A 24,277-nucleotide genomic window follows, 5' to 3' on the forward strand; every position below is an offset into this window, starting at 1 on the left:
AGTTCAAATACTGGTGCATGAAGCTTGAAGGTGTTCTGTGACGTTTATCTTTTCACAAAGCTTCTCTGACAGTTGACAAACGTATTTCATGCTCTTTAATATATATTTTTTTAGTGAGAAAGCTTTATTGTCAACTCGCCGTTAACCCAAACAACTAACTCAACATTAAAAAAAAAAAAAAATTAACAGCCGGTGCTTAGTTTTTGGCTGCGATTCCGAGCACCCCCTGCTCACTAATATATCATGGCACAGTACTATCGCGCGTCCCTCTAGCTTGCTCTGGCATGCTCGATCCGTTTTGTTCGGCGCTGGGGTAGACGACCTTCAGCATAGATGCCTGTGTATAAGCACTTATTTATTATTTTTTATTTAGTTTTTTATTCGTGCAGCTTTTAGGCGTTTCCCTAAAACCCTGTTTAATCTACGTAATTTAAGTTTGGCTAACGAGCAGTTTTCTTTTTGAAGGCCTTCCTTGATCTGTAGACGTTCGTGTTTTACACGGAGCGCTCTTTTTCTGGGCGAGTTAGTTCTGCCATTGTTTCCAACGTCTGTTTTCTCCTTTTTTTTTTTCTTCTATTTTTGTGTTGTCAGTCTGCTCGGCATACCTGCGAGGTTACTGACCTCATTCGTTTCACTCGTCTTTTTTTTTTTACGTTTGAAATGCATTGGACTGACTATTTAGCGCAGTTGGCACTGACACATCGCCATGGTCGGCTCGTAATTGGTAGCGTGAAAAAAAAAAAAAAATAAGGAAAGCCGGAAGTGGCTCTTTTTTTTTCTACTATAGCGTCGCTGCGATGAAACGTGCCTATCGAATGACGGGTATAATCAGAGAGTAGAATAAGTGTACTTGTCACTTTTACCTGTGCCTGGAGGTGATTTCTTTAAAGGGCGTTGTCTAGTGCGAGAAGTGCGGAAGTCCTCCGGGCTTGATGCTGGCCTCTCAACACTTTATAAATGAAGCTGTTATTTTCGCTCTAACGAAACACTTTTAATGATCCTCGTGCGCAAATATAATTTGGTTATCGTGTATTATAAAAGAACGCTGAGCGGTTTTAGCATGAAACGCCCGAAATCTGTTGATACTACTGCAAGGAAGAACTTCCTTGTTGCATAATTTGTTGTAACGTAAGGCTCCCTGAAATTTTGATTTTGTAAAACCCGTCAAAAATTTGATTTAACTCAATCGCACGGGCATTTGCATTGCCAAACTACTGATGTTTTTTTTTTCCTCCTCCTTTTTTTTTTTTGGGGGGGGGGGGGGAGGGGGGGGGTTGTCATCTGTTTGGGGGGTTTGTTGGACGTTGCCTGCGTGTAAACTGTGGTCTTCGCTCTTTCTCGCGTGAGTTGAAACGTGATGGCGCCAGTGCGCAAATAGCCCCCAACCACTTTCGGTTCTGAACTAGACGGCGTGTTTCGCAGTATTTGCGAAATCAAACATACGCGCCATCTTCTGGAAATGGCCAGTTGCAGCTTTTTCAGAATTAATTCACTCTTACCATGAAATAATGATTAGTAGAAAATGATGAAATATGCACGAACCGGAAGTGTGTCGGGGCTGCCCAATAGGTGGCGCCACTGAGTTTGTTGCCAATCGAAAAACGGCGACTGCCTTATAGATGACCGTTCAGATTTACTCGAAACTCTCAAGCACCCTTTCTGCAAGTCCAGCGAACGTGGAGACCGTAGTCTTTAGAGTTGCGTGCACCGACATCAAGACTATACGCGCTAGACAAATCAAAATAAAAAAGAACGATAAACTAAAGAGTCTTTTGGAGCACAAAAGGTCCACAGTCCTATCGAGCGTAGTACGGCTTCAGGCGCACGACGTGGACGACCTCAGGTCGTGGTGGGCGGCGTGACGATGTTCGTGTTCCGTCGGGCATCACCTCGTAGTTCAGCTCGCCGAGGCGACGAAGTACCTTGTATGGTCCAAAGTACCGTTTCAGCAGTTTCTCACTGAGGCCGCGGCGACGGATGGGCGTCCATACCCACACCCTATCTCCGGGCTGGAAGTGGACGTCCCTGCGACGAAGGTTGTAGCGGCCGGCGTCGACGCGTTGTTGGGCTTCAATACGGTGTCTGGCGAGCTGGCGGACTTCTTCTGCCCGTTGGGCAACCACCTGGGCGTCGTCGCTTCCGTCGAGAGCCGGTTCGTGGGGTAACATCGCGTCCAGCATTGTCGTTACCCTGCGCCCATGCACCAGTTGAAAGGGTGTCACTCCGGTGGTCTCTTGTACGGCCGTGTTGTAGGCAAAGGTGACGTACGGCAGCACCTCGTCCCATGTCTTGTGCTCCACGTCGACGTACATGGAAATCATGTCGGCGATGGTCTTGTTGAGTCTTTCCGTGAGCCCGTTGGTCTGCGGGTGGTACGCCGTGGTGCGACGATGGCTGGTGTGGCTGAGACGCAGGATTTCTTGGGTCAGCTGTGCCATGAACGATGACCCTCGGTCTGTGATCAGGACTTCGGGGGCGCCATGCCGGAGGACGATGGACTCGATGAAAAACTTGGCGACTTCCACAGCAGTCCCTGAAGGGAGGGCTTTCGTTTCGGCGTACCGCGTGAGATAATCTGTGGCGACGATTATCCAGCGGTTTCCCGATGTTGACGGCGGAAAGGGGCCAAGTAGGTCCATTCCGATCTGCTGGAACGGTGCGGTCGGGGGAGCAATCGGCTGCAGGAGACCGGCCGGTTTCGTTGGCGGTTTCTTACGTCGCTGGCACTCGTGGCACGATCGGGTGTAGAGGTGGACGGCTTTGGGGAGCTTTGGCCAGTAATACTTTTCACGAATACGGGCCAGTGTTCGGCTGTAACCGAGGTGTCCCGACGTCGCGTCGTCGTGACATGCTTGAAAGATCTCCTCCCGAAGGTCGGTCGGGATTACCAGCAACCACGGTGTGCTGTTGTCGCCGAAGTTCTCTTTGTAGAGTACACCTTGTCGAATGGCGAAGGTCGGCAATACTCGTGAGAAGACACGTGGCACGGCACCCCCACCCCCTTCCAGGTGCTCGATTAATGCGCGCAGCTCAGGATCGTCCCGTTGACGTCGTGCCATGTCGTCGGCGTTTACAGCTCCTAGGAAGCTCTCGTCGTCATTGTCGTCGCTGCAGCCGGAAGGAGTTTCGACGGGGGCTCTGGACAAGCAGTCGGCGTCGCTGTGCTTCCGGCCGGACTTGTAGACCACTGTCATGTTAAACTCTTGTAGTCGGAGGCTCCATCGAGCAAGACGTCCTGACGGGTCCTTCAGGTTAGCAAGCCAGCAGAGCGAATGGTGGTCCGTGACTACACGGAACGGGCTCCCGTACAAGTACGGGCGGAACTTCGTGATTGCCCAGACGACCGCAAGGCATTCTTTTTCAGTCGTGCAGTAATTTCGCTCCGCCTTGGACAATGTCCGACTTGCGTAGGCGATGACTCGCTCGGTGCCTTCTTGAACTTGAACCAGTACCGCGCCAAGTCCTGCGTTACTTGCGTCTGTGTGAATCTCGGTTTCCGCATCCTGGTCGAAATGTCCAAGAACAGGAGGCGTCTGCAGTCGTCGCTTCAGCTCGTCGAATGCCTGCTGCTGATCCTCGGCCCATTCGAACTTCTCGGCGTCCTTCGTGAGGTTTGTGAGCGGTGCGGAAATCCTTGCGAAATCTCGAACGAAGCGCCGATAGTAGGCACATAGCCCAAGGAACCTTCGCACGGCCTTCTTGTCTCTTGGCACTGGAAATGCTGCGACCGCGCGAGTCTTCTCTGGGTCTGGACGAATGCCTTCGTTACTAACCACGTGACCTAAGAACTTCAGTTCGTCATAGGCGAACCGGCACTTTGACGGCTTGAGAGTGAGCCCGGCGGTCTGTATGGCATGGAGAACCGTGCGGAGTCGTCGCAAGTGCTCGTCGAAGTCAGCTGAAAATACTACGACGTCGTCCAGGTAGACGAGACAGCTCTGCCACTTCAGCCCTGCCAGTACGGTGTCCATGACACGCTGGAAAGTTGCTGGCGCCGTGCATAGTCCGAAGGGCATCACCTTGAACTCGTAGAGTCCATCCGGCGTGACGAAGGCTGTCTTCTCTCGGTCCCGTTCGTCGACCTCGATTTGCCAGTAGCCGCTCTTCAGGTCCATCGATGAAAAGTATCGAGAGTGGCGCAGCCGGTCTAGAGTGTCGTCGATGCGGGGCAGTGGGTAGACGTCTTTCTTCGTAACCGTGTTGAGCTGCCGGTAGTCCACGCAGAACCGAAGAGTTCCGTCCTTCTTCTTAACCAGCACGACTGGTGAGGCCCATGGACTGCTTGAAGGTTGGATTATGTCGTCATTCAGCATCTCTTGAACTTGCTGCTGGATCACCTCCCTTTCCTTCGCGGAGACTCTGTACGGTGATCGATGCACAGGGCGCGCGTCGTCCTCGGTAACGATGCGGTGCTTGGCAACCGCGGTCTGGCGCACCTTCGACGACGTCGCAAAGCAGTCGCGGTATTCGGCGAGGAGGTTAACCAGCTGACGTCGTTTAGAGTCCGGAAGCTTAGGGTCAATGTCGAGCTGCGCTGGCGACGTACTGTCTTGCTGGGATGGCGAGAATTCGTCAGTAATCGCGGTGATTTCGGCGGGGTTTCGGAGTTCCTCGACGTGGCCCACAGCTGCACCTTTCGTGAGGTGTTGCGTTTCGTTTCGGAAGTTCGTCACGAGGGCCACAGTCCGCCCATCCTGAAGTTCAGCTACTCCCCTTGCGACGCCTATGCCTCTTCCCAGGAGCAATTGGTGGTTTCCCTCGAGAAGAACTTCACCATAGGAAGCTTCATCGATCCCGACAAGTACGAAAACACTCGACCGCGGTGGTAGGTTTACGTGGTTTGCGAGGACTCGGACCGTGGGTGACGTCGCTTGGGGTTCCTCCGATGGTGGAGCAGGTTTTCGTAGCGTCAGCCGGTTTGTTCCGAGGTCGATGACGGCGCCATACTCGCAGAGAAAGTCCATTCCGAGGATAACGTCCCTCGAACAGTCTTGTAGAATGACGAACCTGACAGGGCACGTTTCACCGTGGATCTCGACGCGAGCAGTACATCTCCCGACTGGTGTAATGAGATGTCCTCCGGCGGTTCGTATTTGGGGTCCTTCCCACGGCGTCATGACTTTTCGAAGGCGGCGGGAGAGCCTCCCACTCAAGACTGAGTAGTCTGCTCCGGTGTCCACGAGTGCCGATGCGTCGTGGCCGTCAATGACGACGTTTAGGTTGTTGGACACCGTTGCAGGGGCGTCGTAGCGATGCGTGGCGTCGGGGGAGTGGGAGCGCTCCGTCGTTCTTGGAGGCTCTTTACGTCGGTCGTCTTCGGCAACTCCACCTCCAGGGGTTGCCGCGCCTAGTTTCCCCGGCGAGGAGCGAGGGGTGACAGGCTTTCACGTCGGGGTCGGTGCATCGGCGAAGCTGGACGTCGCGGCGATGGCGACCGGAACTCTCGGCGGGACGCAGGCTCGGGGGACTGGGGTCGTCGCAGGTACTCGTCGATCTCCCGAGGGCGTTCACCATACCGGGGGCGCGGGTCGTTTGGGTGGAACCCGCGCAGCCCGAGTCGTCGGTATGGGCATCGGCGGTACACATGGTCGGGTTCCCCGCAGTGGTAGCAGAGCGGGCGTCGGTCGGCCGTTCGCCACACGTCGGTCTTCCTCGACGAGGGTTGCTCCGGGCGGACGTCCTGGACTTGCCCTTCCTGGCGTCGAGGATACTGTGGCATCGGAGGATCTCGTCGGGGTGGCGCCGTGGCCTGGCGGTTAGCTTGCGGCGGTCGTCGGGCCATGGCGGCGTAGCTCAAAGTCGGCTCCTCTGGCGTCGTCATGTTGATCGGAACCTCAGGTTGGAAGGCCCGATGAACTTCATCTCGCACGACCTCGGCGAGCGACAGGGAGGACGGGCGATCCATAGCGGGGAGCATCTTGCGGATTTCTTCCCGGACGACTTCACGGATGATGTCACGGATGCCTGGGAGGTCGGTACCGAGGTTGTATCCGGATGTCGCCAGAGTAGTCACGCCAGGGTGTCGCTCGTAGTGCCTGGCGCGTGCTAGTAGGGCACGTTCCATATTCGTCGCCTCCGTGACGAACCCGTCCACAGTTGTCGGGGGATTGCGAATGAGACCTCCGAATATCTCGCTTTTCACACCCCTCATCAGGTGTCGCAGCTTCTTCTCCTCTGTAGCCTGAGGATCGGCGCGGGCGCTCAGGCGAAGAACATCCTCGACGAAGCCGGTGACGCTCTCGTTGGGGCCCTGGGTTCTGGTTCGCAGTAGGTCCTCGGCTCTCTCTCGGCGGTGGTGGTTGCTGAACGTAGCCTTGAGATCAGTCTTGAACATGTCCCACGACGTCAAAGAGGACTCATGATTCTCGTACCAGTGCTTGGCGGTACCCTCAAGCGAAAAATAGACGTTGTTCAGGCGCTGCTCATCGGTCCAGCAATTGTGGCGGGCAACGCGTTCATACTGGTCAATCCAGTCTTCGACGTCTTCGTATTGCTCGCCGTGGAATGGAGCAGCCGTCCGCGGTACGACGGGCAGGTAAACGACGGCTGGAGCGGCCGGGGTCTCCGACTGGTTGGCCATCGTCGTCGTCCTCCTTGTTTGCCTGGTCCTGGGTGGCAAGGGTCCTAACTCCGGGGGTAGGCCAAGGTTCCGGCGACTTAATCGGATCTCGGTCTGGTCCTCGTTGGGTTCTTGGGGGCTTGTGTTCGGACTTGCACTCCGAGAACTCGGAGGGGAGCGCTGCACGGGCATGCGGTTACCCCGCACCTCCACCAAAATGTCCCGGGTGGTGACCAAAGGAACACTAAATAAACAGAAAGAAAGAAACGTTTAATGTGGCGAACTTGTGCCAAAAATAAAGAAGGAAACAGAAGAAAGCAGAGCGTCGCGGGCGTCGAAGTCGGCGTGTCAGCAGAATCGAGCGCTAGGGCGAGACTGACTCGACAAGGTCGCGGGCGGCCTCTTATCTAGAGTGCGCCGCTATCTCGAAGATTCGGCGAAAGCGGTTCGAGCGTCGGGTGATCGGGGCGAGAATGAACACGCACTTTCTAGAAAACAAAAGCAGGGATAAATGATAGAAGTTACGTGCGGCACATGAATAAACGGGAACTTTCTGGAGGACCGTGACCGAGCGTTGCTTTCTCAGCCTTGCGCGCGGCAGTATGCCTACCCCAGTCCCCTTTCTCGTAGAGAGCATTTAAATGGACTGACGGATGGTTCCTCCCCGAATATTTATCGAATGTATCGTTTGAGAATAATAAGATAAATAATAAAAAGTGTCTACGTTTCCTTTCATGTTATGCAAACATTACTGAGTATTTTCTAAACTCTGGAAGAAAAATAAAATAAAATAAAAACTTCTTTATACGTTATTTGTTTGCAATGTTTGAAAATTTTGTACTGAATTCGGGCAAGACATATACTCTTCGAATTTGAACTTCGTCGAATTTCGACAAAAGTTTGAGATTTGGCCAAATCCTCAGGTTCGATCGGTTTGACTGTAATCATGTTTGTTATGAAATGGATCCAAGACTGGCCAAAAATGTTAGGAATGAGTTATCCAGTATCTTTTTTTAATACGATTCAGCCTCGAACAAAATATTTGATTAATTTAGTTTGAAACGTTTGCGGCATTCCTAGCAATGACAGTGTGCACGCGTCGTGCTCTCATCATGAACTGGCGAATGAAACTTGGCTCCCGGACTTGTGTTTTGTTTCTCGCAGAGTGCAAGGATCCCAACGCCGATCCGGGCCGCGGCATGAAGAAGGCTGCCGGCGGCCTGGGCCGGTTGTTCCGCACACTGGGAAGCAAGAAGGACAAGTGCAAGACGTCTCCCCGACACCTCTCCGGGAGGCTTAGGCCGGCTGCCGGAACCTCGAGGACGGGGACGTCTTCGGGAAGGAGCACCACCGAAGGTGCGTCGACACCCGAGCTCTAGCACAATTACGTTGACTTTATCAGCCCTTTTCCGACTTTTGTTCGAAGGTCGTTTGTGTGTGTGTGTGTGTGTGTGTGTGTGTGTGTGTGTGTGTGTGTGTGTGTGTGTGTGTGTGTGTGTGCGCGTGCGCGTGCGTGCGTGCGTGCGTGCGTGCGTGTGTGTGTGTGTGTGTTTGTGTGTGTGTGCGCGTGTGCGTGTGTGTATATGTGGTGTGTGTGTGTGTGTGTGTTGATCCCCAGGCTTCGTTTTTCCCCAGAAAATGCGCGAGTTATTTCCCCAGAAATTTGTCCGTCCCTACTTCCTATGCGTGCGCGCATAAATTTACCCGCTACATTTTGGGGGAATCGGCGTCACGTTACCCGACGTTGCAGGACGTGGTCATATGATGTGACGTCACGCTGTCAGGTAATGATTACACGTGATGCCGTGACGTCACGTGGCCTGATGGCACGTGACGCCAATTTACTCGCTAAATTTTCCGAGGAAATTAATAAAAACAAATTGCTTTTCACTCGCCGAAACGACTTTCTTAAGGAAATTTAAACGGCATTTCCCTAAATACTGCGTTTCATGCAGTATATGAATTATGTGATAACTTTGGAGGTTGCTGGAAATGTTTTGTTCAAAGTTTATACACCAGCAACGTATATGTGTACGTCCTCCGCAGATTGTGTGGCATTTGAAAGCTTCGAAAACAATGACTTAAGATATTTTCAAAGTATGGCTGTGCCTTTTGACACACTGGAGGTGGCCGTCATGATTGTTTTGTTAAAGCTGTGGAAGTTGACGTGGTTTTACCTCAATAAATATCTTTCATCAAACCCATCGGTATACAATGAAAAGCTTAAACACACCGGGGTTGTTACGTCCGTTCCAGCGGCTGGTCCCTGGTCGTCTGCTTCTTCGGCGATAACTTCCTCGGAGGGACCCGAGTTGTTTAGTCTGGCGCACTTTAGCTGCCGCAAAGCAGCATAAGTGTCCGCTATTTATTTTAGTTATGCGGATCACAACACTAATCATGGAACCCAATCAAAACTATGCCAGAACGCTCTAAACGAGTTATTATCGCACTGTTGACTGCGCGTCATTCCGAGATTCCGGCGTTTCATAATGACGCGCTTCATGGTCCGTGACGTCATTTCCAGATGAAATGACGCCACAAGTCGCGAAGCGCGGCCGCCCAAACAATTACGACGTTGTGCATCTGCGGATAAGACCGAGAAAACAAAGCCTCCACCGCATCGCTCTATTCTAACACAGAATGCGTTAATACAACCGCTTTCATGAAAACGGTAACGCTTGACCGTTATTACATATTGGCCCCTTGGCGGCCATTTTAGAGCACGAATACAAGAATACTCCCGGCGGGGATTGAACCTGGGACCAATTGGAGCTTGCAAAGCAGGTATGTAGAAACGGCTGACGGTTAGCCTATAAAGTTAAAGATTTACACTAGATTGATATGTTTGACGAAGCCTATGGGGACCATACCTCGGCAAACCTCACTCATGAGGGCCCTCACTCACCCTCACTCACCCTCATCTTCACAGGTGAGGTGAGGGTGAGTGAGTTTCTGAACTAGGAAAATTCATGAGTGTGAGGGTGAGTGAGGGCTGTGAGGGCTGTGAGGGCGGTGAGGGCCGTGAGGGCCGTGAGGGCGGTGAGGGCGGTGAGGGCCGTGAGGGCGGTGAGGGCGGTGAGGGCCGTGAGAGCCGTGAGGGCGGTGAGGGCCGTGAGGGCGGTGAGGGCCATGAGTGCGTGAGGGGCGTGAGGGCGGTGAGTGGCGTGAGTGCTATGAGTGCGTGAGTGGTGTGAGGGCGGTAAATGCGTGAGGGGTGTGAGGGCCACGAGTGCGTGAGGGCAGTGAGTGGCATGAGAGGCGTGAGGGCCATGAGGGCCGTGAGGGCCGTGAGGGCGGTCAGTGCATGAGGTGTGTGAGGGCCATGAGTGCGTGAGGGCGGTGAGTGCGTGAGGCCCCCTTCAGATCGAGCATCTTTCTCAGCAATTTTGGTGTTAATGGTGGGTTGTTCTCTAGCTTTCCCTAGATCGACAAATTGCTGAGATCGGGTCCGGCTCGAAATAAGCAAGCAATTCGGAGCAATTCGAATACGTTTGAAGCGGCTGCATCCAATCAGGGACGCAAAATTTTCACGCGATACCTCGTGCCGGTGATGATGACACCGAATGACTTGGTTCTGGTTTGAAATCGATCAATTTATTGGAAATAAACTGTTTCAGAAAGGTGCATTAGTATTCTTAACGAGGTTTAAATGCATAAAAACACGTTTATAACGCGTAATTGTGTCTAAATAGTGCAAGAAAAATAAAATGTTATGATGACGATGGCAAATTGCAGCAATTGGTTGCTGCGTGTGATCGCGGGCGGCCCGTGTTGCTGGTGTTGCGACGTAAAGTTTCTGGGCGAAATTGCCCCATCTGAAGCTGGCCTGAGTGGCGTGAGGGCCATGAGTGCGTGAGGGGCGTGAGGGGTGTGAGGGCCGCATGGGCGGTGAGGGGCGTGAGGGCGGTGAATGGCGTGAGGGCGGTGAGTGGCGTGAGGGCGGTGAGTGGCGTGAGGGCGGTGAGGGCGGTGAGGGCCGTGAGGGCCGTGAGTGCGGTGAGGGCGGTGAGGGCCGTGAGGGCGGTGAGTGGCGTGAGGGCGGTGAGTGGCGTGAGGGCTGTGAGGGCCGTGAGGGCGGTGAGGGCGGTGAGGTCCGTGAGGTCCGTGAGGGCGGTGAGGGCCGTGAGGGCGGTGAGGGCCGTGAGGGCCGTGAGGGCCGTGAGGGCGGTGAGTGGCGTGAGGGCTATGAGTGCGTGAGGGCCGTGAGGGCGGTGAGGGCGGTGAGTGGCGTGAGGGCTATGAGTGCGTGAGGGCGATGAGTGTCGTGAGGGCCATGAGTGAGTGAGGGGCGTGAGGGCGGTGAGGGGCGTGAGGGCCGTGAGGGCGGTGAGTGCGTGAGGGCCGTGAGGTTCAGTGAGGGTGAGTGAAGGGCTGAAGGTGAGTGTGATTGTGAGGGTGAGGGTGAGTGAGGGGCTGAAGGTGAGTGTAGCTATGAGGGTGAGGGTGAGTGAGGGGCTTAGGTGAGCGTGGCTGTGAGGGTGAGGGTGAGTGAGGGCGACCTAAAATGCCGACCTCTGATGGGGACACATAATGTGTTGAGGTATACCATATACATGAAGTGTGTAGTTGGACTAGCCCTGCACACATATAAGCCCCTTCCTCCATGACACACAGACAACATGAATAACCCGCACACTTTATGGGTATGGTAGCGCAACATATTCTGCGTCTCCCGGTCTTTGTCAGAATGATGTAGTTAGCGTAATTATGACGCCTGGAACGCGTCTCCAACTAATGTGTTCAGCGGTCCCTCGATTGGTGCCCGATGACGTCACAGAAGTGTCACGCTGTCGCCGGCCGCGATCCTGGCGGTGTCACAGGGGCGATGGTGGACGTGGCAGAGGCCCGACCTGCTGCAGGTCGCTCTCCAGCTTGACAGTCCACGGAAGCTTTGGCAGTCAGCAGTTGGGACGCCGTGAAGACCGCTACACTCGCGTTTGCTTGCGCTTTTTTGCAGGAACTTCTACGACCGACCACTAGGATCGCGACATCCGACAGCATGACACTTCGGCTTCCGTGACGTCATTTGTTGCCACTTCAAGACCACTTTCGATGTGTAGTATGCGAAATAGAACGCTAAACACACCTGTCGGGGACGCGTCCACCAGGGACCGTAGTTAAATATTTTGGGTCCACGTAACCGCCATCATGGTTGTCCTCCCTGGTACGTGATGTTGACCCGGCATCCCGGATTACAACAATCGAAACCGGGTGCACTAAGCAGAAACTATGCGACAATGAATAGAGAAGTTCCTTCGATATACCGCCCAAAACGTCCCACGTGGAATGCATTAGCGATAGGAATGCAAATCTGGAAAGCGTGACGTCACGCTACCCCGCGACATCACGGCGTCTTATCGTGGTGTGGCGTGGCGCCGTGACGACGCGCCACATGGTTACGTCGCGTGACGCCACGGTAAACTACGGTGGTCCGAACCAGACGCTAAAGTCTCAAAACTAATCGTTACCTTCAATCAAAAGGTATAAGGAATCTAAAATTTCAGTGGGAAAATGGGACCCATTTTCGCCCGTTTTCGGTAACTGGCGCCACAGAGCTCCTTGTGTTCTAGAGCTCTGTCGGCCGCCGAAAATCACTTCTAACGTTTGAAGAATATAACGGTTAGTTTTGAAACTTTGGCATCTGGTTGGGACCCCTAGCCCTACATTTGGGCGGAGAATGAGCGTATGAGCGTTCGGAGATCTGTAGTGTATTTTTGCAGCGAAAAACAAACAAACAAAACCCCTGTTAATCTTTTTGGGATCCCCTGTAGATCTAATAACGTTGTTGACAATGTGACGTCATGTGATGTCACGAGATCGCCCTAGGAGTAACGTTATACCGTTAGGTCACGTGACACGACGATGTGGCACCACGTGACCTTACGCCGCCACCTGACCCGCAGTGGCCTATCTACCCCGTGACCCACACTGGCGTCCCTCTAAATTCAGCAGAACGTTTGCCCGCTATATTTATGCACTAATAAAATATTTCAGTGACTTCGCGTATTCCAGTGATTTGTGTCCCATGGTTAGTGACCACTAATCATGGTACGTATACGCTTTATTTAGATGAAAATATAAACTCTCAACAGAAAATTTGATTTCTCCAATTATTTAAGTGTTTAGGTCTCGTCAACTGAACTCACGCTCACCGATCACGTGTCTGAGTATCGGGCGATTTTTTGGATTTTCGTTTTGTTCTCTATTAGCAAAAAAAGAAGAAAAAAAAAAGAAAACGAAAAACAAACGTGGTGCTGTGAAAGGTATGATGGATTGGAATGGAACACACACTGAACCCTGGTGAGCAGCACCAGCAGCGTTACATGGATGCAGGGTGGAACTTGTCCCACACCGCACTATAATGATCTACTCGGTATATACGTCGTGCCAGAAACCACCCGCAAAAAGAAAAGCAGGGCAAGGTGGATCTTCGTACCACACTGCAAAATTCTATACCCCAAAGATCAAGTCCTACTTTGTGGGGATTCAAACCCCTACACTCCGCTTGGAATGACGCCACATGCAGTCTACGGGACAAACGAACCATGGAAGACGCCATTGCTCACGGCCTGCTTACTCTCCAGTCACATACTCGCCTTGGTCAGTCCCTCCGCCAACCGGATAAGACTCCGGACCTAACTTGGACAACCAACTCGCAAATATGTAAATAGACTGTATACTAGACGGCTGCCTTGGCAGAAACCATTTAGCCATAATCGTCACCATTCGCCACGGTGCAAGTACCACGAGCCGCCAGGACCGTACGTAATGCAGGACCGGCCTATACGATAAGCACTGGGACAGAAATCGGAACGGACATCCTCAACAATACGCCCCCAAACGCGGGCATTGATTAACTCGTTCAACAGCTTCGTGTTACTAAACAGACGGCCACTAAAAAGCTGCGCGAACCACCAGACCATCCGAGGCCGGACATGCACTTGCCTACGTTGTGCCGCCGCCTGCGAATCCTGGCGCGGCACAAGAAGAAAGGCCGACCCCGAAAACTCGAGATACGACGCCGCCTAACTCAAACCGATATTGATAAATATACTACGGAGCCAGCGTCTGAACGACAAATGCAACTTGTGAAGCCGTCGACGGGCATACACACCTTCCTAAAGTCTGGACTCTGGGGTATACTTCGCGCGCTTTTGGACCAACGCAAGACGGCTGAGGGGGCGACTCGGGTGACCCTACGAGAAGGAATTTACACAATCGAGCTCGCCGAACGCGCAGCTGCGGTCTTCTTTTCGACAAACATCAACCCCTTCCAAAACCACGTATGCAAGGTATCACTCGCAGCACGACGATGAGGCCATCAACAGTCCATTCACCATGGCCAAGCTCGAGCACGCTACAGCTTGCCAACAAAATACCCCTGGATCGGTCCAGATCAGTATCCCACACCTCTGTAAACTCCCTGAGACTTCTAAACAAGCCCTCTTATATGAAATTAATCACATTTGGGATCAAGGGGAAGCACGAACCGCTTGGAAATATTTGCTCGTTAAACCACTACGGAAGCCCGGCAACCCACCGCACTCTCTCACGAACTTACAGGTGCCCTAAGGAGGTTTCTGAGATCGCCTAAGTATGGCGATAACTCACTCTGCTGGCTCTAAGGATCCTAGAAATCCATAAATCATGACAATACGCGGCCGATTTCCCTATTAAAAAAGCAATCAAAGATCGCAACACACCGAGGTCATCTCCGGCGATGGGAGGAGCATGTTCCGAAACCTCATGCCTCCGACCGGTGGACCCGCGGAGTGACACTCTAACGCGCGCGGCTCGTTGCCCCTACAGCCCGGACTACGGTTCAACTCAGCGAGCGTGCGCTTGAGAGCTGACGACCGGACACATCGCTCCCGCGGAAGACAGAAAAAGGGAATAAAAGTAGTGGTTTTTTTTTTTAGACGATTGTTGCAGTATTGTATTCCCTCTCCGCAAAAAAATTAATATTTTTCAACTACTCTCTCGCTTTTATCTTCTACAAAAGCATACAGATTTTGTAAAGACAGCGTTTGAAATCTCAACGAAATATCGCGTTTTCATTTGTCACATGTCGTCCTGGCTGCCGGAACAATGCTCCTCCCATCGCCGGAGATCATTTCGGTGTGCTCGATGTTTTTTTTTAGTTTTTTTTTAGTAGAGAAGTTGGCCGCGCATCGTTATGACTTATGGATTTCTATGATGCTTAGAGCCCGCAGAGTAACTTATCGCCATATTTAGGTGGTCTCAGAAATCTCCTCAGGGCACATGTAAGGCCTATGTCGCTAACATCGTGTGTTTGAAACAGTAATGAATGGCGAACACACACCTCAGCTAATTCTTGGAGGATCGGCGACTTGTCGCGCCGACGTAGTATGGCTTCAGGTCCGGGTTGTCCACTCAGGACATCCTCCTACTCTACACGAAGACACGCTACACTCTAAAAAAAAGGGTATCACCTTACACCCTTTTGTCCCATATAATGCACCCCAAAACTTTATTTCGACGTACAGCGCACTATTGTCGAACAGATGGCCCCAAATCTTACGAGGGGCTTGATGACGGTGCGATATAACTTTTTAAATAGCTAAAGTATGTATCAAAAAGATTCCACAAAGAAAACACTGAGGTTTTGCAGTAGGGCCAAGAAAACCCCGATTATTACTTTTACTGTCAGTAACACGTACATTAGCTATTTTTATAAGTTGTACCACACGGCTATCAAGCCCCTCGTAAAATGTGAGGCCGTTTGTTCGACTATAGGGCGCTGTACGAAGGATCAGTGATATCCCCGACTTCGTTCAATATCGCCATGTGTCAATTACCTCCCAGGTTAGCCAAGATCCCGAATCTTGAGCTGGCCGTGTATGTTGACTATGTGACCGTCTGGACACATTCTGGAGCTTTCTGTGGGTAAGAGGAAGCCCTCCAGACGGCTCTCAATACCGCCCACTCCCATTCCGAAGAGGTGGGAATCAGTACGGCCTCGGACGAGATAAAATACTTCCTTGCACACGGTGGCAGACCCACGAAGGCCAAAAACGAAGAGAAAGACAGCATTCGAACCCACATTGGCCACCGCCTTATCACACGGAAGCCGACAATCCGCATCATGCGCATGTATATTGATGAGCACTGCACGCCCAATACCTGGTTCAATCGCACCGTCACGACAATCAAACAGATATTTCATGTACTGCGGCGGGTGTCCAATCGCACCAGGTCGTACTAAAGTCCCTCGATAAAATTCTTACTTTCAAGTACCGCCAACTATTGTTGTGGACACGCGCAACACACGTGCCACGAGCGGGTGCTTTGCCGCCATTCGCGTCCAAAGGCCGCTCATTTCAGAGCCGTGCCGCCATTTGCTTCCAAGGGCCCTTGAGACACGGGCCTCATCCTCATGCACTGACGCATTTGACGCTAGTTGCTAGACAAACGCAAACACATCGAGGGGCTTTAGGTCGTGCTAAAGGCACTGGATCCTGGGAAAGCAGCGCCGAGCTCCCGATATGGTCGCCATCTTGGTCCGTGAAATGAGCAATTTCTCCTTGACCCCTCTGTTTCATTTAATTTCATTTATTTACTCTCAAGACCGAAGCATTACAGAGAGGAATGGTGAAGCAAACAAAAAAAAAAAAAATACAACATGAACATATAAACACAGCCGGGGGATTACAAAAAATGGTTGCAAACGGCACTTTTGAAATGGTCGGTGTCAGTGATTGAAGCGATGGAGGCGGGGAGGTGGTTCCAGTCTGTGCAGGTTTTGGGAATGAACGAGTGGAAGTGCAAATTGGTGCGGCTGCTTGGGACGCCAACCTTGAACTGATGGTCGCTGCGGGAAGAAATGTGAGCCGGTCTAAATTCGCTGGTGACGGGTAGCTTTATAAAGACGTTTCTTGTATACCGAGATTTTGCTATCCACAGACCGGCGAAACAAGCGTACATCTTCGTACCACCACCATATGCTGTGTCGGTGCTTGGAGGCAGTGAAAAATAACTTTACTATTTTGAAGTACGCAAGAACAACGTAATTTTAAGAGATCCGTGGAGATGGGCATGATTGATAAGTTGATTGCATACACAGTGTCAAAGACGCTTATACTGGCGAGGAGCGCTTCCAGTAAGATGATGCTCTATGGTGATCTTGGCGCGACTGGTTTGGAACGACCCTCTGGAAGTTTCGGGTATTTAAATGAACCGAGATGGCGATTCCTATGGCAACGTAGACGGATTAGCCAATCGCCTTGCGAGGTTTCGGTCGTCTGTATGTTAGTATCCGTTTGTGTCCGGCTAGCAGCTAGGGAAGGCAATGGCGCTAGGTTCCCGGGATCCAGTGTCTTTAAGTCGTACTAGAGCGCGAGATGCGCCAATTTGCTCAATTTTTCGTCGTCTGAAGGGTTATGTACGGCCTCTTCCACTATCCGATGAGCCGTACACAAATGAAAACACTGGATCGACTTAACCACGAAATGCGACACATAGTAACAGGTTTTCCACGCTACACCTGCCTTGACATGCTCAAAGGCTGCAGCAACCTCAATGACTATGACGAACTCCTCAAAACTCAGAAGCACACTAAAAAAAAAAAAAAAAACCGCCTGCGTTCCACCTCGGGAGGGAGGCATACGCTAGCCAAGCTGGGCCCAGTCGCTGACAAGTACCATTGCTGTGAGGACGCTCTCCGCCTTAGGAATACACCCAGTTAACCGAACCTAAGCCGTTACCAAAGCACATGACCTCGGAACTGGCAGTAATGCGCAAGTCACATATCAAGAAACACCTTAAGCGGGCAAAATTCATCATAACCAACAGTGGCCACTGCATAATCTACACAGACGCTGCATGCCCCACGGATGGCTCAGGTTTTGCTACAGCATGGGGTATAGTGCCAATGATGATCAACAGGGCAGGATGTTCCACGTGACGGACAATCCGATCCACTGCACACTGGCAGGAATCATAGCAATCCTCGATCACGCCAGGCATGCAAACTTGCCGTGTCCTACCGACCAGTCTGCGCACCGTCACGTCTTTGCAGATTCACAGGCGGCACTCAGAGCCTGTGCACACGCAAAACACGTCCATTGCGGTCAGCCAGCTCCGTCTGTACGCTCATCAACTCCGAGCGCTATGGGACAAGACCTCACCATACACTGAGTTTACGGACACAGTGGCGCACTTGGCAACGAGAGGGCTCATCGCTCTACGCGAGCACATTTATCCACCGTGCAATTTCGAGCCCCCGTTCACCAACAATTTCACTCTCAATCGAAATGCGTCGAGACTGAACCCCTTGCCCCATACCCTGCAGAAGACGTCGCTCGAGCTGAGCAATACAGCCAGGCTTACCTCTTATCCACGGCAAATGCACTGCTTATCCCCTCTCCCCCTTCTCGATCATTTATCTACCGGCAGAGCGTTACCCTCCGGCATATCCAAACCGTAACCTTACTTGTTAGAACGATTCCACCACAAGAGCAGCAATGGCAGCGGCTGCATCACTAGGACCCGAGGGGCACCAGCTCTTACCTCCGGCACGTGCGGGCTGTGCCACGTCAGGGTGGACCCGGTGCTCCGCTTTGGTACTACCCGCAATACTCTGGACTCTGGACCCGAGCCCTTGTCAAACCCCTCGGTCAGGCCCACCTCGCTTCACGCGTTGACCTGTCGGGACACTGCACCACCTCTACGGAGGCCACGGAGCTCTGACAGTCGCTGTTCGACTTGCTCCAGGACCCGGCAGCTCCCCCCAGTCGGCGCTCGGCCTCAAGACTTGAAGCGCAAGAACACCGCGCTCACGTCAATGCCCCGAGACACCACCGACAGCTCCAACACCACCGTCCCAAAAAAAACATCGCACAAAAAAAAAAAAAAAAAAAAAAAAAAAAAACAGAGGCAGCGTTTTTTTTTTGTGTGTGCTTCGGTTTCCCCCTCCCCCCCCCCTCCCCTTTTCAACCACAGCAGCACCACAGGTGCGTAAAAGGTGGAGGAAGTAAACGTGTCTTCAATCACAAGACTGCTAATTTTTTTTTTATGTTAAAGTTAGACGTTGTTTTTTATTTGTTCAGAACTAGTCGATCTGATCTGTTTGACGTGCTGGACATGACGTCGCATGTAAATTTAGTCTTCACAGAGAGTCTGTCCTGTGTCACTCTAGTCAAGTGTGGCAGAGCGTCTGAATCACGTGATGCGATTTTGCTTTCAATTTCGCAACTGCTACGTCGGACACCGCAGCTTCCACCACGCTTCTTTTTTTCTTTTTTAGAGCGAAGCTTTTAGGTGGCCGTATCGCGGCGTCGCCGTCAGCGTAACCACCCCGCTAAATTTAGCGGGAAATTGAATTGGTGTTGAGGTCACGTGGCGTCAGTTTTCCCGCTAAATATAGCGGAGAAACTGAATTTGTTCATGGGTGACGTGACACGAAGTCATGTGACGTCATTTTCCCCACTAAATTTAGCGGGGAAACTTCGTGTCACGTCACCCATGAACAAATTCAGCGGGAGGAGGAGTAAAGGAGGAAGATGAGGGAAGGATGAAAGGACGAGAGGAGGAGGGTAGGGGGTATGGAGTAGGAGGAGGGGCATACCCTCCCCTCCTCGTCCTCCTCCTCAAGCGCTGCGCTCTAGTCTCGCATTACAGAGATTTGTAAGCGTCTTTAATTTTTTTTTTTTCTTTTTGCTGCACGAGTGACGTTGTAACTGCGAAATTTTCAGCAAACTCTCACCGTGTGCATCAGGCTTCAGTCAAGTATAACACTATCGTATAACGAGTATACATTTCGCTGAAAGGGTGCACGTGAACTGAAGCGGTTAAAAATTTTGTAAAATATAAACACAAAATAACGAGTTGTTGCTGCGTGAACACAAACGGTAAACGAAAAGGTTTTTTTTTTCTTTTCTTTTTTTTTTAGATGTGCACGTAGATATGGTACCTGTGTAGCGGATGCTGCGGTGTTTCAAAAAGCAGTTTGTACAATATAAAAAAAAAAAAGTAGAAACACAACTACCAAACGCTGGCGTTCGTTATCGTTTTCTGTTTTGTGTCTGCGTGCAAGAGAACAAATAATCCAAATGCCGTTTGAAGAATGTCGTATGACATTGTGGCGAAATACCGTGGATGAATGATATACGAGGAATTTTTCCCGTTTGGTATTCGATGGAGAAGCAGGGAACGATCTATGTGCAAAAATTCTTTCAGTTTGTCGTTTTTCGACCAGATAAATGCTATGCTGATGAGACACTCGTTCAAGTCTTATGATGACATGTAATACATACGTCTCCCACACACTAGATTAGTGGTATCCCTTGCGCCAAGAGCCTGTGAATCATCATTATCAAGTCTCAGTACACAAAGATTTTGCTCCCTGTGTTTTATTTTAGCGCATTTTATGTCACTTTGCTCGCGTTCTGCCTGAACTACGAGGCACCCCATCCGATCTAAGGCTGTATTCAAATCTGCTAGTTTCCTGAATAACGTAAGACGGTCCTCAGGTCGTTTCTTTTTACTTTTTGTGGGACGCCGCAAAATCATTGTCATTATCTTGATGATTATCATCATCATCACTATCATTACCACCATTCTCAACGCCGGTGATGATAGTGATGCTGTACGTCTACGTGAATTCACGCTGTACGCGAAGCGGAATCTCTGAGTTTTATGTTTCTCTGTAATGCGAAATAAGAGCGCAGCTCTTGAGGTATTCTGATTTTGTGGTATACCGTGTGTGTGTGTGGGGGGGGGGGGGGGGGGGGGGGGCGAGGCGAGAAGGGGATGGAATGGATGGTGGATGGATGGAAACGACTTCATTTATTTATAGAGGTGGAGGAGGTTATGCCCGCGCTCCTTCGGCAGTTGTAACGGATTACTTGTAATCTTTGCTTTTTAAAGTAATTTTGTAATTGCCACGTTACTTTTTGGGAAGTAATTTGTAATGTAATTTCGTTACAAAGTATTGGTAACGGATTACTTTAGTTACCCGTTACTTTTTTTAAAAAATATGAGCATAAAACAGTAATTGGAGCAATACGAGCAGAACATTCAGCAGCATAAAGAGAGCAAGTTCAACAAAATAGAAAACATCAGGAAGGGGGAAAATAGCCGAAAAGAAAACACGGTTTTTTTATAAGACCGGTCACTAGAACCACTAGAAAAAAAGTGGAAGCCGTTTACAACTCCCTGTAACACCGCGCAGCTTTTGAGGAGGAGTAGGAAAGGGTACTGGGGGGGGGGGGGGGGTCACGTGACCCCCCACGAGTGACCCCCTCCCCGAGGTCACGTGACCTCGGGGGTCACGTGACCTTTAGAGAAAATTTTCCACTAGATTTAGCGGGGAAATTTTTCCGCTAGATTTAGTGGGGAAATTTTTCCGCTAAATCTAGCGGGGAAATTTTTTCCTCCAGATTTAGCGGGGAAACTTTTCCGCTAGATTTAGCGAGGAAATTTTTCCGCTAGATCTAGCGGGGAAATTTTTCCGCTAAATTTAGCGGGGAGATTATTCCGCTAGATTTAGTGGGAAATTTTCCCGCTAGATTTGGCGGGGAAATGTACCCATAATGCACCGCCCGTTTCCGGCTTGAGCGGCGCCGGCGACGCCAACGCCGCTCAAGCCGGAAACGGGCGCCTAAGAGCTGCGCTCTAAAACGGGCAAGGCATGTACAAATATACCAAAGAAAAAATATCAAGTAATAGCCCCTTCCCCTGGCAAATGCCGAGCGCTACGCGCTAACGGTCGTCGAGCGGTCGGCCTCTGTGAGCGATCGGTCACGTGATCCATCCCATTCCACCTCTTCTCTCGTGGTGGCCAGAGGCGAGACAAACGTCGTCACTAGGGTGTGTTCACATAAAGGCTTCCTAGTCGTCACTATCTGCCAAGGTTCCTAGACGGTCATTACAAACGAGACGTTAGCGACATCCACCAGGTGGTCCTTGCTAATCGTTTAATTCGTTTTAAAATTCCTTTTCGTGTCTTTGTTAACAGGATATCGGTGTGTCCGATATGATACTGCTCCTTTGAACAGATATAGACCAAAAAATAAGCGTGGAAATTTAGCTGTAGTTTAAGGAGAACGTGAACCTAGAATTTTAGTGCAAACTTTGATTGCCAAAAAAACACACTTTGTCATCAGCAAGAACAACAAACTAACCTAAGGAAACAAATCAAAGTCAGCTGGGACACCTGCATTCTGCATTGGCTATACATTGTAACGTTAGAACCAAGTTTTTGTTCTTGTGAATCAGGCTTGGGCAGAAATACTCAGAAATGTATGTGGAAATACAAATACTGGGATACATGAAAATATGAGCTAAAATACTGATACTCAAATATATCCGTAATAATTTATCACGATACGTATCGGAAATACATTTTAAAAAGAGGCTAAAAGTCTTCGGAAATCCAAATACAGGAATACAATTCAGGGAAGGCAGAAATACAATACTGCAATACAGTTTTTTAGATTTGTTTGAAAGGCCAACTGAAGCTTGGAAGTGGAAGTTTTGATCCCGAAATTACTTTTCTGCGGGCTTGGCACTTCGCCTTTAAGCAGTGGCGTAGCCAGGGGGGCTATGTTCGACAAATGTTTCGTTTCTCCTAAAAAGAAACGGAAGTGACGATGTCGCGTCTGATTGGTTAGAGGCTCAAATGACGAAAGGGAACTTTCGTTATTTGAGCCTCTAGCCATTCAGACGCGATATCGTCACTTCCGTCCCTTCCGTTTCTTTTGAGGAGAAACGAAACATTTGTCAAACATAGCCCTCCAGGAGTTTATTTCGGGGGGAGGAGGGGGGGGGGAGGAAGAGAGGGAGGGAGGGAGGGAGGGGAGGGGAGGGGAGCGGGAGGGGGGGACCAGTAGCATGAATTCCCCCCACCCCCCCAAATGACGAAGCAGGGTGAGCTCGGCGGTACGGAAGCTCACCGCTCACGCAAAGATTAGCGAGGCGCTGTCAAGATAAAACGGGTAAAGCTGCATGCATTGTCATTTGATCATTTTTGAAAACGGAGCAGGCTTCATTTACGGGAATATGGGCGTGGTGGCTCACTGTTCTACTGTTGTAATTGCATCCCACCAATTTTAAACGCTTCTTAACAGCACACAGCTCACCCCGCTTTCTGAGCTAGCACTGCATTACCAACGCGTGAAGGGCAGACAAAACACAAGGATAGCAATAGACCAGTGTCTGCTCTGTTCCATGGGCGCCGCCGCCACGGTAAAGGGAGGGGGGTAAAGACTCCGTTTTTATTTAGAAACCTTCGCACATATTGTAGTGCAAGAACGTCGGAAAGGCATAGTAACGAAGCTCCAAGAACAACACCAATGCCGAGAGTGCTGTAGAAAAGAGCAAAAACCTTGTTTTATGCGCAGCCGCTCTTTTCACAAGAGGGGCTGCGCATTTCAATATGTCCAAGCTTCGACCCCCCCCTGCCAACGCCACTGCCTTCAAGGTTGTGGTTCCTGACGATCAGTAGTCTTCAATGGGCTCACAAAACGTTTCATCAAGGATTGACCGCGGTCCCTTCCCTGACATCCTGGCTGTGTGACGAGTAATGCGAAAAGACTTCGACTTCTAAATAAATCCATAGCCTCCTCTATAGAGGAGGCTATGATAAATCCCAAGTCACATAAACCCCACCAAAGCGTCACCACGCTCCTGTCCAAAAAAGGCGCCCCTGTTAACAGTGATCACATGATGCCATGGTGGAATTAACTGGTATTCCTGCATCTGTAGGTGTGACCTTAAACATGAAACTTAACCCACGCTGCTGTATGAAAGAATACGTACTTTCGTTGTAGGTGACCTCGTTGGAGATCGTGCAGGCAGTAGTTGCATTTGGAATTTTCGAGAATAGTGGACCACCTGAAGCATTCTGGAACACGTCTTATCTTTTGTTACGGTTGCAAAAACAGGGAGCTTTCTCAGAGCGTTTTCGCCGTCCCGCAACCCGCTATACCCGGAGCTCAACAGTCAAGGCCATCAGCGAGCAGGCGTAGTAGCGGCTTCGTTGCTGAGGGCTTAGCAGTGGAGGAAACGCGGTCTACGAAAACTCCCTATTGACACGGTGGTATTGCTGTTGTGACGGTCTTTTCCGCCGACGCTATGACGCTATGACGCATGGGTGGCAGTCCTCAAGTTTCGCCTAGCGTCATCCAAACACAGACCCTCGTGGATTGCTACCTGAGATTGCCGGCACAGGCGCATAGGTGCGAGCCCCCCGCGAAACAGCGCGCACTCGAGACGAGTCGCAGGTGTACGAAGTCTGGGTCGGCACAGCTAGGCCACGTCCGGCCTCCTTCCCCGGTATCAGATTACCAGAGCAGCGGGTCACGTTCACGTCGACTGATTACGCGCCCTTGAGCCGTGCAATATTATGGGCGTGGCGCAGACGCATTTGGAAATGTGTTGAACTTACCTGCGTGAGTCGTCCTACTATTTCAAGACAACCACCGCCAGGCTCGTGCTGCAGCGGACTGTGACTCAGGTTTGCCGGCTGGGTGTACTGTTTACACTAAGGCAAGAGAGACGGTTAGCAGCGGGCACTGGATGCCAGCAAACAATGACCCTACCAGAGACCTGTGGCAGAAGGTTATCCGACTGGTCAGCATAGTAACAATGCACCAGCATCTCCTTTACCCTGGTGCACTCAAAAAAAAAAAAAAAAAAAGGTTCGGATTTTTTTTTTTTTGGTTGGGGGGGGGGGGGGGGGGAGTATTTTTCAGGAAA

General features: G+C 50.9%; 1 protein-coding gene across 4 annotated transcripts in view; it reads left to right on the top strand.

Annotated features, from left to right (window-relative positions):
- Window positions 1–24,277, top strand: part of LOC8043697 — a 288,228-nt gene that overhangs the window by 182,133 nt on the left and 81,818 nt on the right. For all 4 annotated transcript variants that reach the window (XM_040505222.2, XM_029987475.2, XM_029987477.4 and 1 more), the window contains one exon: window positions 7,724–7,915. In XM_040505222.2, the coding sequence (XP_040361156.1) occupies window positions 7,724–7,915 (192 nt within the window). The remainder of the gene's footprint in view (window positions 1–7,723; window positions 7,916–24,277) is intronic.

This window comes from Ixodes scapularis, unplaced genomic scaffold, assembly GCF_016920785.2.
Source record: "Ixodes scapularis isolate PalLabHiFi unplaced genomic scaffold, ASM1692078v2 PGA_scaffold2__306_contigs__length_199485367, whole genome shotgun sequence".
Classification (NCBI taxonomy): Eukaryota; Metazoa; Arthropoda; class Arachnida; order Ixodida; family Ixodidae; genus Ixodes; species Ixodes scapularis.